The 25,027-nt window shown below is 43.4% G+C and overlaps 2 protein-coding genes across 3 annotated transcripts in view; one reads left to right on the top strand and one right to left on the bottom strand.

The window, feature by feature from the left end:
- The window catches only part of LOC126558276 (inhibitory POU protein), a 35,157-nt gene that overhangs the window by 8,457 nt on the left and 1,673 nt on the right, over window positions 1-25,027 (top strand). The window contains exons 3-5 of one of the 2 annotated variants that reach the window (XM_050214266.1): window positions 2,469-2,636; window positions 22,893-23,070; window positions 23,158-23,292. In XM_050214266.1, coding sequence (XP_050070223.1) covers window positions 2,469-2,636; window positions 22,893-23,070; window positions 23,158-23,292 — 481 coding nt within the window. Of the gene's footprint in view, window positions 1-2,468; window positions 2,637-22,892; window positions 23,293-25,027 lie in introns of both variants that reach the window. The other variant, XM_050214265.1, reaches the window with a different exon arrangement.
- The window catches only part of LOC126558244 (isocitrate dehydrogenase [NAD] subunit gamma, mitochondrial), a 517,410-nt gene continuing 493,440 nt past the window's right edge, over window positions 1,058-25,027 (bottom strand). The window contains exon 5 of the mRNA XM_050214218.1: window positions 1,058-1,070. The gene's annotated coding sequence lies outside the window, so the exon portion shown is untranslated. The remainder of the gene's footprint in view (window positions 1,071-25,027) is intronic.

The following is a 25,027-nucleotide window of genomic DNA, read 5'->3' as shown; positions in this document are numbered from 1 at the left end:
TCTCCGACAGGTCACCCTTCACCTGATCCAGCCAACGAACTCGCTGTGCTCCCCGACGCCTCGTGCCGAACTGGGGATCGCTGACGAATACCTTCTTGGCGGGGTATGAGGCTCCGGCATCCTCATAACATGCCCCAGCCATCGTATCCTGTCGATCATTGCTACCGTCAAGATGTCCGGTTCTCCGTGTAGCTCAGCAAGCTCGTAGTTCATCCTTCTACTCCACACTCCATACTCGAACACACCGCCAAAAATGGTTCGAAGGATGCGACGTTCAAACACGCCGAGAGCGTTTGCATCCTCCGCTCGGATGGCCTCGAAACCTTCCGGATCTCAGCAGACGGTGAAGGTCGTAGTAGGCACGATTCCCCTGCACAATGCGTCTCCGGATTTCGATGCTGACATCGTTATCCAAAGTTACGACAGTTCCAAGATAGCAGAACTCCTCTACTGCCTCGAGGTTGTCGCCGTCGACTAACATGCTGCTTCCCACTCGGGCTCTTTCGCGATCAGAGCCTCCGGTAAGCAGGTATTTCGTCTTCGTCGCATTGATCATCAATCAAATGCTTGCCGCTTCACGTTTCAGTCGGGTGTACGCCTCACACACCTTCGCTGTCGTCTTGCCAATGATGTCAATGTCATCGGCGAAGCCAAGAAATTGAAGAGACCGGTAGAGAATCGGAATACGGATATCGTTGTCTAGCCCCGCGCTTCGTATGACACCTTCCAAGGCTATATTGAACAGTAGACAGGAGAGTCCAGACCCCTGTGAGATTCGAACGATTTCGACAGTATGTTCGATACTCTCACTCTGCACTGCACCCCATTCATGGTGGCCATTAACAGCCGATTCAGCTGTCCTGGAAAGTGGTGCCGCTGCATTATGTTCCATAGCTCATTTCGATCTATGGTATCGTAGGTATCGATCTATGGTATCGTCCACCGCCTGGAAATCGATAAACAGTTGGTGCGGTGGAGGGATCTGGCGCTCTCGGCACTTCTGGAGGTTCTGCAGAAAAGTGAATATTAAGTCGGTGGAGGATTTGCCTCCAACAAACCCCGCTTGGTAGCTGCCGACGAAATCTGTAGCAAGGGGGGCAAGTCTGGAGAACATCTTCCTCATGAAGAAAGTTAAAAGATATACGCCAATTTACGGACAGCATCCATGTCGAACTGCGGACTGTCCCAGCGTATTGAGGGCTGATTATCCAACTACGTCGTATCAACAAGATTAGTAATCCGTAAATAGGTCGTAAGCCCGGAAAATCTTGGTTTTTAAGTAGTCCTAGTCCTCTTACAAAGTCTTAGAATCGTCTGTCAAGCTATATACGTCTCCAATAATATCAACTCTTAGTATCTGTGCATGATTGTAATTAACGGGAACGACCGTAACGATTTGATTTGATGATTTACAACATGTTCAAATAATGTTTTGATTTTAATAGGTGGTAGATATTTCCACAAGCTATCTCACCAATCCTTTTAACGGACTTAATCAGTGCACACAATAATTTCGAATTTTGATGGCTAACTACTAAACCGGCCGACGATCTGTAACCCGACGTTAGGAATCGTTTAAAATTATTAAAATTTTAGCACCACCAGTATTGAGTCAAACTACCATAGTTCAGATATCCATCCTTAACAACTGCCCTAAACCCTCGCTATCCATCTGGGTTATTACCCATACCCTTTGACGGTACAACGGCCGAAAACGGGATAAATCCCCTCTCGCTGATTGTGAAATCGAAATGTGACAGGTTTTGAGTACTCCCAACTCTCATCCCGGGCAGCGGATCAGCAAGCTCACCGTACAAACGAGAGACAGCTGGCAATCTGGGTGGTTAAAATTATTACAAGATAGCTAATAAGCTTACCTCTCCCTTTTTCATCAACACGGATCCACATGCTCCGAATGCTGCGTTTGCGCAACGCCTTCTGCCAGCACTCCGGAAACCATCGTCATCATCATCATCATCATCATCATCATCAGCTTCACCAACCGAAAAGTGACAATTAACCCTTTGATTTTGCTGCTCAAAAATGTTTCCTCTGGGACTGTTGACGTTAATTAGAAAGGCGTCAGCATGAAATTTGATGGTCAGATGGGTTAGTCGGACCAGCTTCTCCGTTCCGTTGAGGTGGAGAAATCGGCCTTGCTAACAGGGGCGTTAGTTACACAGGAATGGAAATTTATCGTCCACTTGATGGAGGACCGACCATGTGGATTTTTAATTGTGTAGAAAATATCGTTTTGTTTCTCATTTAGGTTTTGGGGGATGCAAATCCCGCTCCCCTCCTTCCTTTCCCGTCTCCAAAAAGAGTCCAGGGTCTAACCAGCTCAACTCGCTCACCCGGCAAACAACGAACCGAAACACATACATTATGCAGATGGATCTAACACTTTTCGCAGCAACGCACAGCCGGTTTCATTCTGTTTCGTCTCGTTTTTGATCGTTTCGTTGCAGGGAGACATATTTTCCGGCTTGAACGATGGAATTTTGAGCAGAGCGGAAGCGCTTGCCGCTGTCGATATTGGCAAGCATCAGAACAATCATCCACAGATGGCAACGCAGCTAAAGCACGATGTCATGTACCATCACGGGATGGGAGCACCTCCACAGAGGCCTCTACAGGTAGGTGATAGCATATTTGGTGGTGGTGGTGGCGGCCCGTAGCTGGCAGTATTGGTGCGTTTAGTTATTTATTCATTTATTTCGTTTCATATTTTTCGATCACTTTTTATGAACTTGATTGGAAAATGTTATCGAAGTAATTATTTTCATCAGATATAATTTCGATAAGCAAAACAAATTTGTTTTTTTTAAACTGCCATAAAATCGTAGTGCAAAATATTACCGACACAAAGTACCTGGCGCCTCCATTAGTGTGACGGAACATCTGTTGTTCAACTACGTTGGACTAAAAATATTAAAAAATAAACTTTTATTTTATTTTTATTTATTAATAATTAATTATGGCGGTCCAGTGCCGTATTGTCAACACCGCCTGTGTTGAATAAATTTTATAATCATATTAATAAGGCATTTCTTCATTATTCTTTGCCTTATCCCGACATACTCGGTTATGAAAATAAACTTTTAGTGCGAACAATAAGTTTTAGAAACTATTTTAATGAGTAGGAATAAACCAGCAAGCAGTTTATTAGAGCCTATTCATTCTGGAAGTGTTCGTTCGCTGTCCTTTTAATTCAAATTCAGTATTTAGTTAATGTATTTTGACATTCGGGAAGATTTATACTAAATATGAGTCCTGGTTCCTGGACCGGGGTTCAAGTCCCATCCGGACCACCCCTGTAGTGAGAGCTGGCTTTCCAACTGCATGCTATCGGTAAGTCTAGTTAGCTATTCGATGGCCGGCATGACTTAGAAGGTCGTTAGGCCAAGAAAAAGATGAGTCCTGGTAGAAATGAATTCTAGTTTTTATTAACAGGGTTTTTTTTATAATTCGTGAAGGACTTCCTGGCCTGGCCGTCTTGTTAGCTGGATGGTTTGGAAGTATCCAAAAAAATATACGTACGGAAATGGCCGTCATATTGGAAATAAATATAAAAATAAATAGTAATTAAAATCATAAATATAAACCAAATTCAATCCAGGCAATTTGTTACAATTCGAGAGACAAACCAAAGGGAGCTCAAAAAACTTGTTTTAATAGGCTAAAACACTGCCATCGGAAGAGTTTCCTTATTTATTTATAATAAATAATGACGGTCCAGTGCCGTATTGTCAGAAGAGTTTCCTTAATAAGTTAATAATTTTCGATCCATTTTTAGGCTCTGTTCATAGTAAAGTGCATAATAGAACAGGCTTGTCGATTGGCGTGGTTTTTCGGTTGTTTTGTCCTTATACAAGAAGCTGCCACTAAAATTAAAGAAAGTTTAATGACTTCCTGTAAGCATATTATTCACAATCCTAATATTTTGGAGACGCTGCCCGGTGGTATAGGCGCCGGTCTACAAACGGCATTACGAGGTTCAAATCCCACCTGGACCGTCACCCCGTAGTGAGGACTGACTATCCAACTACGTGGTATCGGCAAGTCTGGCAAGCCATTCGATGGCCGGCGTTGCCTTAGCGGTCGTTAAGCCAAGAAGAGATATTTTGGAGGACTGATCAGGAGCGAATCTAACGATGGGTAGAACAGACGGCCGAAAGGTGGCTCATACAAGGAGTTCAGCAAAAAGGGCCGAAACCCGTGTTAATAGCATGGTAGTAATATCTTTAAAGCACTGCTTTGTACATTTTTGTGAAGAATTCTTTCTGTATTTACAACATACCTTCAAGCAGTTTGATTCGTTATTAGGACTGATGGTTCAGTTATTGATGATTCGAGATAAAATAATCTGGAATAATAGGCAATAATCTATCAAGGGTTGTCTCGAGAACAGTCGAAGTAAAAAATGCTCTAAAGATTTCGATTCCAGAATTATATTAAACTCGTTTCGCAAAAAGCATGTAGCGAGGTATGCTATACATAGGCAATATTCGAAACTCTTCTCGAACTCTTCATTGTGATTCATGTTTGGCTCCTACTTTTTACGGCTTATCTTATGGTAAAGATCAGAAGCATGGCTATCATCCAAAATCATCGCTAATTACAAATAGCAGGTTGAAATTTTCAGATATCGAATAAAATCTATTACCAACCGTACGGCTTAAGCACTTGGATTACGCCAAACCTTCAGCAATAATTACAACCGATTAGAAGTACGTTCAATCGACCAGTAGTAGGATGGCCCGAACAGTAATCATAGCCAAATCGTTAAACGTCGCGAAGCAGTAAAATGTAACCCCCGTTTTATAATTATCCCATTACACGTACCCTTCGGCAGAAAACAATAAACACTCCGGGAGTCGCTGTCGCTCGTACGTACACGCGTTCGCCGCTTACCAGCTGCCAGTTTTAGTCGGGACCTGCCGGTAAGATTGAAATTTAAACAATCAAACCAATCGTAATCTTGTGTTCATCGCCCGGGCGCGTCGTCGTCGATGATGCCGCCAGGCATCATTGGGCCTTTTCATCGTTGCTGGGTGGATTAAAATAATTTTCAATTTCCTCCCGGCGGTTCAGTTCCGTACCAACCGGTACCTCATCCTTCCCCTCTGCCTGCTGCTCCGGTTTGTTCATGCAGCGCAGCAGTGTTTGGCCTGTACTAACCACCGTAACGAACCGATTGGTGGCAGTCGGTGGTGTAACAAATGTGATTTTTGCCCTGAGCCATAACCACCCACTTCAACTACACCCATGCAACGGGGGGAGAATGGTGGAAAATCGCTCGAAGCAAATTGTGCGTTTCCCATTCTAATTTGCCACGATTGACGTGGCACGTTTCTTGCCCAAGCGCGGTCGACTGTCAACGATTGAACCCTAGCCCATGGTGTTATTTTGTGCTGTACTTGTTCGGCACAACAAGTGTGTATGAGTTTTTATTTCTCGATGGTAAGTTCCCTCGGTAATGTGGACGTTTTTTTTTTGTTTCTTCAGCATACCCGAATAAGATACCGCTGTCGAAGGAAAATGAGCTCAAAAGTAAAGCGAAATGGAACGTAAGAAATGGAACGCAAACGTATTTTGCAGCATTGAAGTTTAGAGCGTTATAATGTTTCATCCGGCCACCTTCGGTGCTTGCCAGGTTTGGTGGCTTTGTCTCTGGCATCTAGCCTTGTTTTGTTACCATCCGTTTCACTTTTATTACAATTACCTGCCCTGAATTGCCCGATAGTGCCCGGAGAGTTCGGTCGGTCCAGAGGACTTCATCCCGTACGCAAACACGCAATCGAGTCCAACAACAATGAAAGGGAACCGAAGGGAAACGAAACCTATTCACAAATTCCCTCGGCCCGCATCTCGGCCGACATTTTGGTCCGCAGGAAAGAAAAACACAACCAAACTTACCCATTATTACCTTCGGGGAATTTGGAACACGAGGACCTACCCGGAGCTGGTGGCCGTTCCGTTGTTTCCCCCAAAGGGCCCATTCAATGCATAATATAACGCAACAATGAAGGCCTGTTGTGTGTGTGTTGATAAAACAGTTTTCAAACGGTGCTCCCGCTTATCATAAGCGTATGGATGTGGAGTGTGCGACCGATCAAACAGCACCTTGCTACGACGACTACCCGTTGCAGATAGATTTGACTTGCTTGCTGATGTTTGTGTTCTTCTTCACACCGACCAGCTTAGACCCGTGATTGGTGTAGCGAGGGCCAACCATCTTCCGAACGTTTTGTTCGCTTACCTTTTAGGTGCTTGTCTTCCGTTTCGCGGTGATTGTTTGCTTACCCGAATCGCTTACCAGGCTGTCCGGATGACGCGACACTCTCGCCATTACGACATCTCAATTCTCCCGTGGCCTTAGCGGCGCGCGGCTGCCACGTGTACGGCACGTGACCCTCTCCAACCAACACTCCACGCTGCGTCCCAGACAGAGTGTAAAGATATTTTGTTTCAATTGATATTTATGATTGTTTGGTTTGCAGGAGCGTTTGCTTTCGTTTAGTGTGCGCTTAAAGCTGAACACGCCAGCCGTGCCCGGCTGTCGATCGACTTCCTTCCTTTGCCTTGGGCTGTAATTGATCACAAACAAAATCAATTACGGTAATGAGAAACAAACCTAAATTGCACTTTACATGACACCAGGTTTGGAACCGATGTTCGCACTTGCGGTAGGTTGGTATCTGTGGTCGGTCCGCCACTACGCCTGCCGTCGATTGCATACACACACACAAATTTAACGGTAGCTAATGTCGCGCCGTCGTTGCAAATTGTTTTATAGTTGTTTTTATTTCTCTTTTTTATGGACATGTGGGGAGAAGGAAGAGCCCTTGTCGATGGGTTGTAACTTCTCCTGCTCTGGGCAATGAATAGTGAAATTGAGGTTTAATGTTGTAAGCACTTGTCTTGTTAGTTTTTTTTCCGAGCAATTGGGAGTAGATGGATGTTTTAGTGAGGTTCAAGTTTTGGTGTTATTTTACTGTGGAAGGAATCAGAAACATAAAAACATTCCCATCTTGGTCTGTAGTAAAAGTTTGGTAATTTCACTTGTTAATCAGTTATCTCGCTCACATAATAGCCATAATATAAAGATTTAAAGACTGAGTCGTTTGGCGCCTATCTGGTAACATGCCTAATCAATAACATGACTGACAAGCGAATATCATCTGAAAATAAAATATAATCCAACAGTGTTATAGTGCTCATCCCAACTTTGCTGCATCAAAGATAGTGTTGTGCTCCCTTATATACTCTACGATGAGTCTTTTCTTTGGAGAGTACCGATCTTTGGACTTATAAGTGTAATATGACAATCAACTTCTTGTCTATTTGAAGTCCTCGAGAGGGGGTGCTTATGCTATTTTTGTTCTTCTTGGTTTAATGTCTTGCTGGGTCCTGCCGGCCATCTAATGGCTTACTAAACTTATTGTTAGCACATAGTTGGATAGTCAGACCTCACTACGGGGGGATCAGTCCGAAGACAATTTAATCGCCGGTCCTGCATTGCGCAGATCGGCACCGCTGTCGAATTTCGCAAGGGGTCTAAAGTTTTCTCAAGAAAAGGTTCTTCAATTTTTGTTTTGTTTTCGTATTCTTCTTCTTGGATGAGTCAGTCCTCACTATGGGGTGGGAGGGGGGGGGGGGGGGGGAATTTTATATCCGATTTTCGAACTGCTGTTGTCGATACTTCTACTTGGTATAATATTTTTAAAAAATGCTAGAATGTTCATCAAAATTCTAACTATCTAAAGCAATTTCGTTTTAGTTCAAAACTTCATAATTGAATTTTATTTTCGTTCATAAATTCATAATTTGGGGCGGCTCTGTGGTGCAGGCGACATCGGCACCGGTCTTAAAACGGCAGGACCGAGGTTCAAATCTCATCCGGACTGATCCTGAGTCCCTTCGTAATGACTGATTGACTGTCTAACCTCATTACGTGGTATTCATAAGTCAAGCAGGACGGCCAGGCCGTTCTTACGAAAAAAAAATTCAATATTTCATTGCGTAAGAAATAAGAAATTGAAACTAGTTTCAAAATATTGAGACCTATTTTAAGCTTAAATTTTTTAAAGAACCAGAGCTGAAAGATTTTAGGAGGAGGTGCCAAAACCTAAAAAGAATTTTTTGTTTAAATTCTAAAATTAATTCATGGTCTAACGTGTCTAACGTCTAACGAGGCCATCGTTTTATCCAAATGGCTAAAGCAGAATAAGAATCGCTTTCATGATTGATCCAATGATAAGATTTTTTTCGCTAAATGTTGAACTAAATTTTGCAAACAAAAAAAAACCAATCGATACTTTTGACATTGGCATCTCATTTTTACATTATTTCTCATAGCAGATGGTCTTAGTCTGTTGTGCAGCTCAATTGCGAACTTGCATTGCCGTTTTACGCAATCAAGTTAACTTTTTTGTTGAAATTTTATTACAAATTGATGAGCTATTTTAAACAAATGGTATTTTTTTTGTAGTATTTGTACAAAACCGAGAGAAGCAATACATGCCTTCATTGTGGGTAATTTGTTTTCGCCGTATGCAAATCCATCCCACAAGTAAGAAATGAATAATTGTTTACATTTCCTCTGTTTATACTTTGACTCATTGTTTATACCCAACAAAGCCTTCATAAATCCTTCGCACAAATCATCACCCGATACTTCCTCCTCTCTTCGCATATGTGCACACCCATACGCACACTCACGCACACTAATCAATGCATCTTGAAGATGAACCCTCAGGGGGCAACAACATTGGCAAGCTTTACAAAACGCAACCACAAAGGCCAAAACTCGGGGAATGGATCGTCGCCCCGAACAGGACAACAGTAAAACGGGGGCGGTAAACCGGATGGCCAGGGGCAGGGCAACAAGCGCGATGATGGTGAACGTTGTTGAGCAACCAAATCTCATCCCAGCCGCCCATCGACACGAGCAAGGTGGATCATACTAATGTTGCCCCGAATGAGCTCCTCGCAACCTCAGAGTTGTCGAAAAGCATAAGCCTTCATAAATAAGTAATGAACGACGAAGGCGCACCGTCGACGACGACGACGACGACGTTGTTTGGGGGTTTCGGTACTGGTTGGCACCGGTGGGGTTTTTCGAAAAATCGATACCATCCAACGATGAGCAGGGTACCGGCCAGCGAGGCCGGATACACTGGAAGAGATGAAACAAATTAAGTGGCGACGCTTCTGTACTTCTGATTCGTTTCGCAAGAATCAGCATGATCAGCAGGCTGGCCGTTGCTGATGATGGTTTTTCCTCGGTGCAAGGTGCTTCCAGGCAAATCACAAATCCCGTGCGCGGGGGAGACGGCTCACAAGCAGATTGGTTAGGGAAACTTTGATGAAGGAACAATGGCGATTTATCATGGAGATTTTAAAAGATGAGCACCTGAACGGGTAAAGTTACACACGCACGCACATGTTGCGTGAATGCCGGACATTGCACACAGGGCACAGTTGACGATGGCAGGATGATGATGATGAAATTGTTTGCGGTTCTTATTTGGTTGGAGCTTCCCTCCACTCAACAATACATAATAACAATCTGCCGGATGGTGTGTGTGTGCAGGTTCGTCCCGTTGGTGCGTCCTGTTGTGTGCGTAAATAAATCGATACCTGTCGGGATGGCGGTGGCATTTCATGCATGGGAAAGAACTTCCATCATGGCGGAACGTTTTCCACTTTCCGCCCGGGTAGGATCATCATTTGAATAAATCTATTCTATTGGTCCGATTCCGAATGGCTGATGCGCGAAACATCTCCGGCCGGAAACTAATCGAAACGGGTCGAAACACCCGTCATCCATCCGGTAGCGCTCTGTGCGCTGGGCTGGTAGATCTTTCGCGCCGAGCGGTGGGTGGCGAAGCCCTTGGAAAGCCTTTTAGCATACCGGAAGCGTGCGAGAGCGTGCCGACAACGGGAGCTCGGCAAAGAAAAGGGGATGATTGGTCGGGAATGCGTCTGCGCGAACCTGCCCCCCAAGACCGTGCCCGATTTCCGTGCACGTATTGTGTCTCTAGCATTGTTCAATCCACCCCGTCGTTTTGGGGAGGGAAGGGGGGGGGGATGCGGGTGGCGGATTTCTATTTGCTCCACCGTGGTAGCCAGCTTCAGCCATTTGTAGCCATTCCGGAATGATGCGAGCCCGGAAATGGCCATTCCGATTGTGTTTGGCTGGCGTGTTTCTTGTTAGACCATTCCGTTCAATGGCATCATTCCCATGTTCAATTCTCCGCTTTTTTTATCTGTTTGGTGTTGTTTTGGTCATTGCCAGAGAGAGAGAAAGAGCACCCTCATAGAATCAAATACACAAAACACACACGCAACAAAATGGAATGATAAAAAAGCAGTAACGTAGCCTTAAAATAAATTGAAACAGAATCAAAAAGAGAATGAATTTCGAAGGCACACCAAAAAAAAGCCAGGAGGCGCGAGAAAAAAAACGAGCATCCGGCGCGAAAAGACGAGGGTGGCCATACATGCCGTATTTTTGTTGTTGTAGATGGTGGCGACAAGTGGAATGCGTAAAGCACTGGAAAAAAAAAAATAGACAAGAAAAAAGGCTCTCCTCGCTCGGCTGTTACCTTGATAGAGAAGAATTTATTTTTCAGGGCGGAAGAAATATCCTCTTAATGAAAATATCATAACGCCCGGCTGCGATGGACAATTTTGGAATTGGTGCTGAAAACTGCACAGGAAAAAAAAGGAAAACCTCTTTTTGACTTCTTTTTTTTCGGCTTCGGCTTTGTTTGGTATGCCTTTTTGTGTGTTTTTTTTTCTGCTTTGTCGTAGCCCAGTCTGCGCACTTTAATGTTGAGCTAATTGGTGAAAAGTGAAGAGCTGGGTTAATTAAATTACGCAACTCAATTTGTTGCTACTGATTTATGTTACCTCTCTCTAATGGGCCCTGCTCAATGTGCAGGGAAGTATTATGGTATAAATTTGTCATACTTGTTTGTGGAATTTTGCTATCTGTGATGGAAGCAAAATTAGGTCTTTTGTTGATCTGTTTTAAGGATTAGATGACTCAAATCTTTAACTTCATTGATGGTCTATAAATAGGAATTATAAATCAAATCTATAAATAAGGTCTCTAAAAAGGATCTATTAATAAAAGGATGGAGTCTGAGTTGTAGGTTCAATTAAGGTACCTAAATAAACAGGATTTTGACCTTAGTGTGGGTTTAACGTAATTGTAATAGAGTAGAAAATGGAGATTTTATAATCCAAAAAAAAGGAAATGGTTGCTGTTACGTTGAGTTGGAGATCGTTTCGATCGATGAAGAAATTGTCGATAAGGCCTATAGGCCACTCCCGAACACAGGCCTATAGGGAATCCGAAACCGCTCACGGTCCCGAGCCGTCGTCCGTCAATCCGTTATCTCGGCCTTGATGGCGGATGATTCCACGCCATCCACTCACCTCAATCTGGGCCTACCACGCCTCCTCTGTCCGTGTGGACTGCCTAAAAGGACTCTCTGGGCTAGGATGCACGACGCTGAGGTCGTCATACAGTTCGTACAGCTCGTCGTTGTAGCGGCTCCTCCATTGCCCTTCCACACATACGGGGCCAACAATCCTTCTGAACATCTTCCTCTCGGTCGCAGCTAAGAGGGCTTCGTCTGTTTTGGACAGGGTCCATGGCTCAGAGGGGTATGTGATTACTGGGACTATAAAGGTACGATACAGGCTGTAGAATGACCGGCTGGCCGCCTGCATCCTAACGCGCAACTCCGTCTCTATGCTGTTTTTCGGTGCTGACTTTTGGCCCGAGATAGAGTGAAGTTTTGGACGACTTCAAATTTGCGAACACCTATCCATTCGTCACCCTCACGTAGTTCCGGATTTCTTAGCAGGGTCTCAGTATTTTCAACTTAATCTGTCAGGCATATCGCAGAAACAAGCCTACAATTGCAGTTCTTCGACTCTTTTGGTCGTAAATATTTTAAATAAATTAACACTGCTGTGGTTTGTTTTCTACACATAACGGAGATGATCTGGACATGTCCAGAATATAAAATGAGCTACTTTTACACCGTAAATACGTTCGTAACTCACTGCGGTGTGCCATTTAAATTGTATAACCCACAATAAATTACAAGAAATATTTCAGACAGGCAATTAGTACAAAATTGCATTCAAATTTACACACCAACCTCAATAGTAAAAACTCAAATTTGGCTCCCACCGTAACGTCAATAACGAGGCGCAATATCAATCCGGTAATAAAAAATGTTTGCTTGAACTATAGTCACATATTGTCTAGACAGAAAAATATGACCGAATGCATTCCGATCATTACCCAATCAAAATTGAGCAAACAAGTAAATCATAGGACTATATGTATTTTCCACAATCAATAACAACATAACCTTGCAAACGGAAATTTCCATTAAATATTGTTCTCACAGCAGCACAAGCCAACAGCAGCAGCAACACAGCAGCAACAACATCAGTGACAGCAACAGTGCAGAGGACGAAGTGCCTCCGCCATCTCAGGATGAGGTTGCCAGCGCCATCAAGCAGCTTAAAAGCAACTAGGCTGCTGGTAGTGACCTCTTCAAGATGGGACCGGAAAGGCTTACCGTCGAAATGCACAAGCTGATCACGAGAATCTGGGAACAGGAAGAATTACCGGAGGAGTGGAAACTGGGCGTCATTCACTCAGTCTACAAAAAGGGCGACAGACTGGAATGCTCGAACTATCGTGCCATTTCAGTCCTTAATGCCGCCTATAAGACCCATTCTCAGATCTTGTTCTGCAGACTTGATCCCCCCCCCCCCCCCCCCCCCTGGCTACAGATTTCGTTTCGGTAGCAACCAAGCGGGGTTTGTTGGAGGCAAATCCACCACCGACCAAATTTTCACTTTTCGGCAGATCCTCCAGCAGTGCCGAGAGCGCCAGATTCCTGAAAACCACCACCACAGGGGTTTGAGGCAAGGGAATCGGACTCTCCTGTCTACTGTTCAATATAGCCTTGGAAGGTGTCATACAAAGCGCGGGGCTAGACAACGATATCCGTGGCACGATTCTCTACCGGTCTCTTCAATTTCTTGTCTTCGCCGATGACATTGACATCGTTGGCAAGACGACAGCGAAGGTGTGTGAGGCGTACACCCGACTGAAACGTGAAGCAGCAAGCATTTGATTGATGATCAATGCGACGAAGACGAAATACCTGCTTGCCGGAGGCTCTGATCGCGATAGAGCCCGAGTGGGAAGCAGCGTGTTAGTCGACGGTGACAACCTCGAGGCAGTAGAGGAGTTCCACTATCTTGGGACTGTCGTAACTTTGGATAACGATGTCAGCAGCGAAATCCGGAGACGCATTGTGCGGGGGAATCGTGCCTACTACGACCTTCACCGTCTGCTGAGATCCAAAAGGCTTCGAGGCCATTCGAGCGGAGGATGCAAACGCTCTCGGCGTGTTTGAACGTCGCATCCTTCGAACCATCTTTGGCGGTGTGTTCGAGTATGGAGTGTGGAGTAGAAGGATGAACCTCGAGCTTACTGAGCTACAAGGATAACCGGACATCCTGACGGTAGCAAAGATCGACAGGATACGATGGCTGGGGCATGTTATGAGGATGCCGGAGCCTCATACCCCGCTAAGAAGGTATTCGTCAGCGACGAACACGAGGCGTCGGGGAGCACAGCGAGTTCGTTGGCTGGATCAGGTGAAGGGTGACCTGTTGGAGATTAGGTGCCTCCATGGATGGGAAGCTGCAGCCAGGGATCGAGTTTCCTGGAGATCTATTGTTGACCGGGCCATGTCACGACGACGTGCTCTTTAAAAGAGCAGGCTAACATGAGTGAGTGAGAAATTGTTCTCACAAATTGTCTCAAAACTTTCATATAAAGTAAAGAACCACCGTGCGGAATAACAGCAGCCGCGGACAGCATTCAGAATGGACAGTCGGGAATAAGTAGTCGCAGGCTTAGCAGTCGTAAATAAACAGACGTAGTTGAAACAGCCGAAATCCAAAAAAAGTGTTATGAGTTTCTTTCATAAGGAAAATTGTGTGGTACATATCACAGTGCCAATCGTGACATTGTATACGGCACGAGATCTTTTTACCATTACACGGTGAATTTCTTTTTTACTATTACATCACTACGTGCTGGATGAAGCAGGTCGATCTGCTTGTCATCACTCCGGTGTTATACCACGTCAGATTGTTTAGTGTCCTTGTACTTCAAATTGCAGCCTAATACTTTATCGTACTTGTCTTTCCACACTCGCGACACTATTTGTGGACATTGCTAACAAGCAATTCGTCAAGCATATAATTGTATGCGTGTCAGAGAGCGTCCATGTCCAACACTTCAAACAACATCATAAGTTTATCAATAAATGCCCTTTCTTTCCAAAGTTTCTGTTGGCGCGAAATCTATTACTAAAGTTCAAAGTGTTTCCTGCACGATTGTTGATCCTTATCAGCAGATAAGTTTCAATCTGCAAATGCAACAACACTGCATTAGGCCAGATTTACTGCCTTTTGTCCTCCACATTCTTAAACCATTTCCTTCCCTATCGACCCATACCGATCTCTTAAGCACTTGATGATGCGTACGCTAATAGGATTTCTATGATCTTGTTCTCTGTCTATCAATCTCTGCCCACTTTGCCTACTGTACATACACGATACTTGCCGACACTTGTTTGACGTTACGGACAGATGCGCTTTTTGCTGTTTTCCACAACCCTCTACCGAGCACACTGCACCGTATCGTTCGTCATCTAATTGTAGGGTTACACGGGAACAGTACAGCCCGTCGTATCACAGGTTGCAGTACTGTCGGGTCTCGTACCCCCGGGGGAAATAAAACGCAAGAGGGTTGAAAGAGATATACGCACGAAAGAGAAATACAATGAAAAAGGGAGAAAGTGTACGTTGTTTGTTTGTGAGCAGTGAAACAACAACGATTGTGATAGCCGAATCGAAAAACAAAAAAAAACCCTGTAAAGAAAGCAAGACAAAAGATATAAAAATCGAGCTGCCACCAGTCACAACAGAAGGAAAGTAGTAATGCTTGAGCCTGTGCTCTGCTTTTCTCGCTTTACGGCAAACGGGGCAAACCCATACTCCCATCCTATAGAAAGATTATGCACTCCGGGGAGAACTGAATTGCTTTTATCGGTATGGCTTAACAAAAAAAAAAAACAAAAGCCATGAAGCTGGATAGTAGATCCAACGGTAACAAGTTTCTTCAAATGGTTTCTTGCCCGGGCAAGGATATTGCTTTAGATTTCAAAGGAAAAGATTCTCTGTGTCTGTGCCATAGTGTCTGCCATCGTTTATACCTTTCCATCTTACGCTTTTCCTGTCGTTTCTATTCGATACCGAACACATTTCCAAGTTCAGAAAGGGTCAACGGTGCCATTTCGCCACTGCTCCGGAACATGCTTTTTCCGTATTCAATAAAGATGTAAAACGTCCCAGCGACTTGATGCTACCTTCTCCCAGGGTGGACTTTCCGTCCCAAGGAACAGGCTAGAGCATTTTATTAGACTGTCTTAAGTATCGTAAAAATGGTCGGATTACGGTCAGCGATCTCGTTTCTTCGATTTCTTCGTCCAGCAATTTATTTTACCGTTTCGCTTTTTCCTTCACTGGTGCTCCACAATACTCGAAATGTTGCGTTTTTGTTATGTTGGATGGTGCATTTTTACTGCAAAAAGTGTACAGAGGGATTGACAGCATTAAGTAACTGGAGGATGGATAAATGTTGCCCAAAATGAAGCTTCAAAACAATCGCAAACAGCCATTTATTGTTGCTGGGCGAGTAAGATGTATCCGAGACTAGGATCCATGGGCTGTGAATTCTTCCTCGTGCGTATATGCGCTCCCTCCCCACACGACTGCTGTATTCTAGGACTCCAGATGACGAAAGTAAGGGCGCAAAAGATTCATGACAGTACACAGTTGTTGGGGGAATGGATCATTGTCTTTCGCTGTAGCAAGGTAGCACGAACCCTCGCGCGATTGTGGGCAATTTTCTTTGCCAGCGATCGCAACGAGTCGAAAGACTTTTTCCCTTCTCGAAAGACAGCAAAATGTCAGGTGTACATGTGGTTTTCACTTCAGCAACTGGTGGTGAACACGGCTCACTGTACAACAATCAAACTACTAGGGATTGTGTGCGTATTCCGTTTTTCCCTGCTCGCTGTTAAGTTGCCCTCCCAAAAAGCCGTTCGAGTATTTTACCACACTAACGAGACGAGCTCGAGGGTGACTTGTGGACGGTGCAAACGAGAGAAAATAAAAACAATCGGTGTAGAAAATAACACGAACAGTGGAACAACATCAAAGACCAAGTCGCCGTTGCGCGCCTTCCCTTGCAAAATGAATCCGACACAAAATCTGCTCTCAAGGTATGCATTTGTTTCTATTTACCGCCACGTCCAAGTGGTGTGTGTGTGTGCTTACTTGTGTTTCGCCCGTTTGTCGCGTTTCTGTGGCTCGTCCCGGGGCGTCCGCTGTTGTAATTGTAATTTATGGATCGAATTATCGCCCTTCTCGTAAAGGATACATTTATTTCAATTAGGCCCGAAATCTAGCAGCTCCTTACCGACGTTTTCCATCCCAAAAGCAGGTGGAAATGAGCTCGTGCAGAAAAGCGCATTCCGATGGGCGTGAGGCGTTGAGAAAGCTTGTAAAGGAATTAATGCGCTCAACAGGCAGTAAAATGTACGCACAAACAACAGGTTTTTGGGCCGCGGGTTGTGCGTTAGCCAGTGCCGACCGGCGACAAAATGATTAATCTTCTTCTGGGTCGTTGCAACAGGCGTCACGAGCAAGCAATTTGGGTGAGAAAGTTGTTGAAGTTGAACTATGACAGATTAATAATTACACCGTATAAATTAATGAGCCTCATCAGTTTAGAACATTTGTCGGGTTGCAGAACGGTTTTCCTTGGGTAAGTTTTTAGCCCAAGAAGGGTGCTTTTTTTGACAAATGAGCTTGCCTCTTGAACGGCAGTCATATGATGAGTGTAATTAATTTACAAACCAATTCATTACAATGCGATGGAAGGAACGGTTATTTAGCTGTGTGTTGTAATAGTAAACAAGAAATAATTGACTGATTAAAGAGAGATTTGGACAGCAAAAGGTTTCCGGTTGATGGAATGATTGCCCCATTGTTTAGGGACGGTAAAGAATCTGATCGCAAATTAGTTATTTTGTGGGTTCGAATCGGTACAAGGCTGACAGTATCGCAGTGTTATGTTCTTTTTAAGGCTGATTTGGTGGAATCCTTATTGAGGGCATCCATTCCTGCGAAAGGAGAATCCTCATGGATCAACTTGTATCCTTAATGATACAGATTACTATGTGTGTTGATCTGGTAATCGAAAATGGGTGAATTAACAGTGATAACAGATCACCAGGAGCTTCATTGCCCAAGACCTCTTCTTCCAAAGGACCTTGTCATCTGATCGTCTAAGACCTTGTAGTCAAAAATGCTCTCGAGTTGAACGAGGCTGCAGAGGCCTTCAATCTCCCAAGACCTTCAATCTTCCAAAGGACCTCCCCATCTGAAGGTCCCGATCGCCTGAGAAATGTCATCTATCGAGAGAACTCGTCGTAAAAGAGCTTTCATCGTCCAAATGGACCTCGTCTACCAAAAGACCTTGTAATCGAAGGTGACTCATGGCATTCGAAGGGTAGCGTTTCTCATTAAAGGAATTCAAAAGTTTTCAGGAGTCATTCTCTGTGATTATCTCACTAACCTCTTATTGTACAGATAAATTATAAGCCAAGGAACTTCCTCTAACACGTGTTTTTCTATTAATGCTTGAAAGATATTCTTCTCAGTCTTAGTGAAGTTCAATTTCCACACAGAGAAATCTTGTTTTCAACCTTCGAGTAGCTCTCACTTAGAAGGTCGAATTTACACTTAAAAGACTGCAGTAAACGGCCGCATACTACTTTCGTAAATGGATTGAAACAAAGACTATCTGTAATCGGCTTTACGGGTGAGCTTACATGGACCATTTCCATCTACCGGTGTGCATGTGTAGGTAGGTCAACGGATTGGCCATTTCCAGGATAAGAGTCGCCATTCCAAAACCTTGAAACAAAAATCATCTAAATGTGTTTTTGAAACACACAACAGAAATGGAAAAATCACACAGTGATGTAATCGGAAATTATGTTATGTTGTTTTAGCCCTTGACGGGTCCTGCAATGATAGTAATAAATACGATTAAAGTATGATTTTGGGAGTGTTTCCGTTTCGGGAGGTGGCCTTCAACCCCTCCGTGAGTGCTCAGATGATAATCTCTCGCTCACAGTGTGTGTGTGTGTGTGTGTGTGTGTGTTTGTATATGTCTAACGTACAGGCAATGATCCAGTCACGTCAGCCCGTGCGCGCAACTGTACGAGCAACATCTGTCAGCATTCAAGTGGCCAGCAAATGCTCTTTCCTTGCAGTGACGTGTCATGCTTTATGCCGGGCTCTTCAAAGTGTTAACGAATTAGACAACGAGTCGCTAGAGCGAAGGCAAGCGAGCAGTAGAAAACAGTTGATGGGTGAAGACAGGACAGGTTGTACTGTTTCTCATCCTTCTGAAGACGATCGTTACAGTTTTGAAAGGCTAGTCAAAACAGGCAACTTGCCGTAGCGTTTCCCTTCCTGGGTGGGATGATAATTTTTTTGCTCATTTGAACCGCCTCATTGAACAGTGTGCGAGCTTGGTACGGTAAATCTGGCAACATATTTTCCCTCTTAGCGTTACACTTGCTTCCACAAGCAAAGGGGAATCATGTTTTCTACTAGTTTTCCACCAACAAAAAAAAAGGGATGGAAAGGAAAATAATAAAGAGCAGTTCCGGCATCACCACCGACAACGATAGGCGCGACTGTGCAACTGATCAACTGGTGTCCTACAATATTTTTGCATTATCCGTAACCAACTTGTTTCGGGGCCATGAATAAATTTACCAACGCCCTCTCGATTTTAAGGGGTAGCGTCGTGAACTTGTCCAAAACTCGGCCCAAACATCGAGGGTTGAGCTCGCCTATTCGATACACCGCTCCTGTAGCAGGTTGCGTCGATTTGGGTGTAATTTGTACGTAGTTAAAACGTTTGGGAATAACTTTTCCTTCGATTGTGATGAGATTAAAACATGATCCACTCCTGGGTAGGCCGACAGCACTACGCTTCCCTACGCTCGACCTGGAGGACGCTTTTTGTTCGCACCCCAAATTCGATTGCTATTATCCTTTATTTCACCAGGAGCTCAATACACATTATTTACAAATTACCACCGTAATGTGTGACGTATGCTGTGCCGGGATGGGCAGGATCTATGCCTTTTTTGGTAAGAGCGAAGATGGCAGCGAAAATCAATGCTGCTTTGACTCTTTCCCTCTCTTTTTCGCTTTCGAGTTCGAGGTGAATGGAGTATTTTCCTTGACTTACTGTTACATTTCGATGTGCGATAAAGAAGGGAGCGAAAGATAGAAACAGAGCTTCAACTAGATTCCTGTTGCTTGTACTCAGTCACTCAGGCGTTTCCCAATAGATTTCCCGCACATCCTCATTTCTCTGCTTCCTCGGATGCGCCAGCATGGCGAGTTGATACGAATAGAGGGGTTAAACAAGGTTAATGAAAGGCAAACAGACATAGAAAGTTGTAGGGACCGCGAGAGTCCGGCAGATGTGACCACTGTGGATGCTGTGAAACGAGAGCAAACGGCTTCGGCAAGGGAACAAACAAACGTTACAAAATCACCCAAATTGGTTGTACAGAAATAACAAGCTTCGCTGCACAAAGTCACCGATGTCACAGCGCCATGCACAACCCATGAACTGCATCGTCAGACAATGCGCACACAGAACTCACAGGAGGTTCAAAAGGATAATTGTCAATTTTTGTGCTTCTTGTCTGTTGGGGCTGCACTACCGCTGCTATTGATGTTCTGCAATGCATATTATGGAGCACGTGCGTTGGAATGTGCCGGAGCATATTTATGGACACTATGGCAATATTATTAAATAGTTGGAGGTTTGATACGGACATCAATTAACTTTTATGGCGCACCGTTTGGGCATAAATTAATAAACTTATCGGTTTTGGGTTACGTTATTAAAACTGGACGCTACCCATTCGGGGGTTCCGTGCCTCGATCCTGCCCCGAGAACGGGGCGGGATATTCATCTTCGAAAGGTGGACTACAAATAATGTGAGCGAGCACACTTTACACTGGGACCTCGTATCGGTTAGCAATGCCCACAAATGGGAACATATTTGCGGTTTGGTTTAACATCCATTCTGGATGAATTTGGGTACGGGGCTTGGTTTATGGCGACCGAAGGCAGTTGTCCGTACGTTGTTCACACGTTAGTACTTCAGAACATCGCGCCCAACGTTCATCCAGAGTAATGGTCGACGGTGAGATAGTTAGTGGCCGTTGGCTAAATGAAATGGTTGTAATTAAGAAGTGGGCGCAATTTAAATTGTGCTTGCTGGTGGAGCGATTGAGTCGTGCTGTACCAGGAGTATACCGAGAGCAGCATGGAAAATGTTTTTTCTGTGCAAATAGTTTCCTCTTTTGTGTTAATTAATTGCTTTAAAAAGGAATACTTTATTGGAATAGTATGTTTATGTGCTTGGTGTAAAACTGCATTGAGATGTATAAAACTTGAAGATGAGAATAGCATAACTTAAGCTAAGCCACAGTCTCAAGTCAACGTTTACTATCTACAAGGAAAATACTTAACAGGTAACAAGGCAGCTTTTTCTGTTAAAAAGCTAAGCTAAGTTTTTACGTAGTAGAGGTTCAAGACGCGATGTTTTATTTACTACACTGTTCCATTAGCTTCTGGGTATAGACAATAGCCGTGACGGTTCAAGTTCAAATCATGTTTCCTCGCATTGAGGACTGACTATCTAACTCAGTGATGTCAAACTCATTTTGGCTTGCGGGCCGGTTTGCCAACAAAAATGATCTTACGGGCCAACTCTTAACTCTGCCTAACTATTTACTTTATGATTTAAAATAATAGTTACACACGGCATAGTTCATATTCTACTATATTTGGATATACTTAATATTTATTGACATAACACTCATGCAAAGACATTCAAATTCCAAAAATATACACGTAAGATACATTTCTATGATCTAAGTTACAATGTTTCTTAGATACATTTATTTCATTGTAAGTAATTATAGGAAGAAGTTAGTAAGAAAATTTAATTCAGTCGTATTATAGTATCAGTAACAGTAAAAGAACTTTAAAAATTATATTTTTCCGTATGTAAATGTTTAACATAATAAATTTCCTGATTTTCCTGACACCTGCTTTCTCTTAACTTTTGAATATTAGGTTTCATTGTGTGGGTGCAAGCAACTTTTAATACTCTATTGAGATGATTTTGTGATAATCTGGAACGCATTTTGTTTTTATTATTATTCATTTCCGAAAAATTTTGTTCGCAAACATATGTTGTACAAAAGATTGAAAATATTTTATCAGCTAGTTCAGATAAATGAGGATATTTTGGTACCAAATACGGGCATAATTCATGCACGTCAAGTAAAATAAATTTCTCCTTATGGTTCGTATCAAATTTGCAAATCTATGAGTTCTAGTTGATATTTTTCAGGAACAATTGAGGGATCTATTTGGAACGGTGAACAAATAATGCTGAACTCTACTTTAAGTTTTTGAAATATTTCGAATCTCTATTCAAACTCTATTGTCAGCTGATTAATTTTCTCTATGTATAAATTCTTGTTCTCATTAATGATATTCAGTGGTAATGTCCGCAGGTTCCTAAAATGCTACAAATACAAATTATTGTTCAATTTTCTCGGCTCGACCTCAATCCAATCCATTCGTAATCGATGTTCTCGTTATTCTTTTGCGAGCCGGATTCAAAGACCTCGCGGGCCGTATGTTTGACATATCCGATCTAAGTACTACTTACTACTACCATCTGCATCAACAAATCTATTCTACTAGCCACTTTATGGTCGACATTATCCTGGAGTTCGTTGAAGAAAAAGAAGAAGAAGAAGAACTGTTTCAGGTGAATTGAAACTATTGAAGCTATAATCCTTTTTTTCGTTACATTCTCATGATTATCGTTATTATGAAGTATGCGGCTTGGAAGCTGCTTAAGAGCTGTTTAAAAGTTTAAAAGGCTTAAAGCAAATTAGAAGCTTCAAATCCTCGTTCAATTGATGAATTGAACCTTCAGGTTGCTTTCGAACATTTCAGTAATACATACTGTACAATATTGTGCCCAGGGGTGGTCACAAAGCCGATAGTGAGTGCACGGTGTTCATACGGGAGGTTCTTCTTCTTCTTCTTGGCTTAACGACCTCTAAGGTCATGCCGGCCATCGAGAAATGGCTTACACTAGACTGCCGATACCACGTAGTTGGTTAGTCAGTCCTCACTACGGGGGCACGGTCCGTTGGCGCCGATGTCGTCTACACCACAGGGCCGCTCCCCGGGAAGTCCTGGGATTAAATCCCATTCCTCCGTAGTAGTTTAATTTAAGATAGTTACATTTTAGCTAAAGTATTTGGGTTCGATGTCGTATTCTAAGGTCTTCTGGAGCTGATTTGCACGAATTTCTCAAGACATTTCCTCCTTGATTAAGGAAACCTCATTCCGGGCATGCTCGCTTGAGGTTTTTTCTATTAATTTGATAGTAATTTAAATTCCTCATTTTTTTTCTATAAATCACTCATATTACGCCATAGAATTTAACAAAGTAAACACATTATTTCAAAGTATGCTTTTACTAATAACTGCTGTCCTGCATTATATGTGTATACTGCTATGTCGTCTCATTAATAATAATTCGTTTGTCTGTCTCTCTTCCCGTTTCGCACAGATGCATCATACGATGGACGGCATCGATATGCTCGATCCATCCGGCTCGATGACGACGCTAACGCCGATGGCGGAAACGCCGATCACCTCGTCCCATCACCAGCTGCACGGTTCCTACCATAGCATGAATCACATGATGAGCCACCATCACAGCAGTCACCTCGGAAACCACACGCCAGGTAGTACGGATGCGGGCGCGGACCGGGAGCACCCGGGCGCGGCCGGGAGTTGCGTTTCTAATGCAACCTATAATGCAATCTTCGCAGATGGCTTCCTGGGGGCCCATCATCCGGCGATGGCGGCCGCAGTAGCGGCAGCCGGTCTGCACCCGGACACCGATACGGATCCGAGGGAATTGGAAGCGTTCGCCGAGCGGTTTAAGCAGAGGCGAATAAAGCTAGGTAAGACATTGGGGAGGTGGGGAAGGGGGGGGGGGCATCCCGGGCCAAGATCTAATCAACGGCGACCGGATTTAGCCTGCACAGGTGAACAGTACTTCAAAGATTGCATATGCAATGTTGCGAAGGGATTTCTCACATTCATCTCACATCCTCCGCTGGAAGCGACACACTTGAATATGCGCACAGGCATATTCAAGTCTATCCCTGAAGATAGGCGGATTCATATATTTGTCATTTAAATTATACGCTACACACGGCGCCCGGATAAGGTCCTGGCGAGTGGATGGTGATAAATATTGAAGATTAAACTGTAGCCTGCTTTATCGTGTCGAGTACATCTTCCGGCACACAATTAGATGTCTCTAATTTGTTTCCTCGAATCGAGAATTCCACCTCCGGAAAAGGCACATCAATAAGAAGGGCGCGATAAAATTGATTTCGCTTCCACGCCAAGAGAGTAACTTATCAGAACCGGTACGTTCCGCTGACAGTGTGGTAGTTTTCGCACAACAGTTTTGCAAGTTAAACATTTTTAAACAGACCACCAAACACCAATGGAGGGTTTGTTCCTCGCACTGTCTGGTCCTTTTTCCAGCAGTATGGATGTAATTCACAATATTTGTGCTCTTCGCTATTAAAGTACAAGCAAGAAAATAACAGCGAGGGGTTAAAAGAAAACAATAAATCGATAGACAATAGGCACATTCACGTCACAAAAAGGGGTTTTTGTGTAACATAAGAGCATAGGTTAGAAATCGATACAACTGCTATAGGTCGGTGTTCACTAGGGAAATCGTTCCGCCGAGTCAATTGAAGTGTATGCTTCGTGGATAAGAAAATTATAGCGCTCGCTTTCTATTGCCGCACGGATTTGTTACTGGCATAGGGTGAGGGATCGGTCCTAACGGGCGATTTGTGATGAGTGTATAACTTATCATTACTGATTGACAATAAAAATTGAAACCATCTGCTTTGGGGAATGGAGGCGCGATAAAAATGTCCACAGAATCGTCGTTTGAAGGTGTTTTTTGGTTTTTTAAAACAGCATTACAATTTATGATTTTTATTTAACATTGATAGGGGAACAATAATTAAATTATTGGTTCAACCGGGGTAGCATTTGTTTAGTAGGAAATCGAATTGGATGAGAAATTTCAAACAGAAGTCCCATTAGTTACAGCAGCTCCAACAGCAGTAGATATACAGTTTGCTTACATAAAAACCAAATTTTTTATGGATATTGATCATTGAGAACTACAGCTTTTCCCACTTTTTGACAATGGATCAAAATATGGACTTGGGATTTAAACGTGCTTTTCCGAGCAATTTCATGACTTTATTTGCTGAGCCTTTAAGCTCTAAGGACATATTTATCCTCGACTAAATTCAGTTACATAAGTTTAGAACACTTTAACTTATTAGAAGCAAAAGATTAGACTCAGTCGTGCTTCCTTTCAAATGAAGTAGCCCTTTCGGCGCATAGAATAGAATAATTTATTTATTATCAAGTATGACGGCATGTTGCCGTATTGTACCGAAGAGAATAATCTAGAACAATATATTGTCGAGGTGGAGTTATGATTGTAATATTTTGGTTAACACCACTTAATACGTTTTAAAACGACGAATTATATTTGCTTAGATCCTGCTGCTTTTCAGCTCCTGATGGCGTCTGTCTTGACAGCATCATTCTCTACCCCAGCTGTCAATTGGCAGTGTTGTCAGAAACCTATCT

Source organism: Anopheles maculipalpis, chromosome 2RL (genome assembly GCF_943734695.1).
Source record: "Anopheles maculipalpis chromosome 2RL, idAnoMacuDA_375_x, whole genome shotgun sequence".
In the NCBI taxonomy this organism is placed as follows: domain Eukaryota; kingdom Metazoa; phylum Arthropoda; class Insecta; order Diptera; family Culicidae; genus Anopheles; species Anopheles maculipalpis.
Note: the sequence above shows the minus strand (reverse complement) of the source record. Positions and strands in the feature narration are given on the sequence as shown.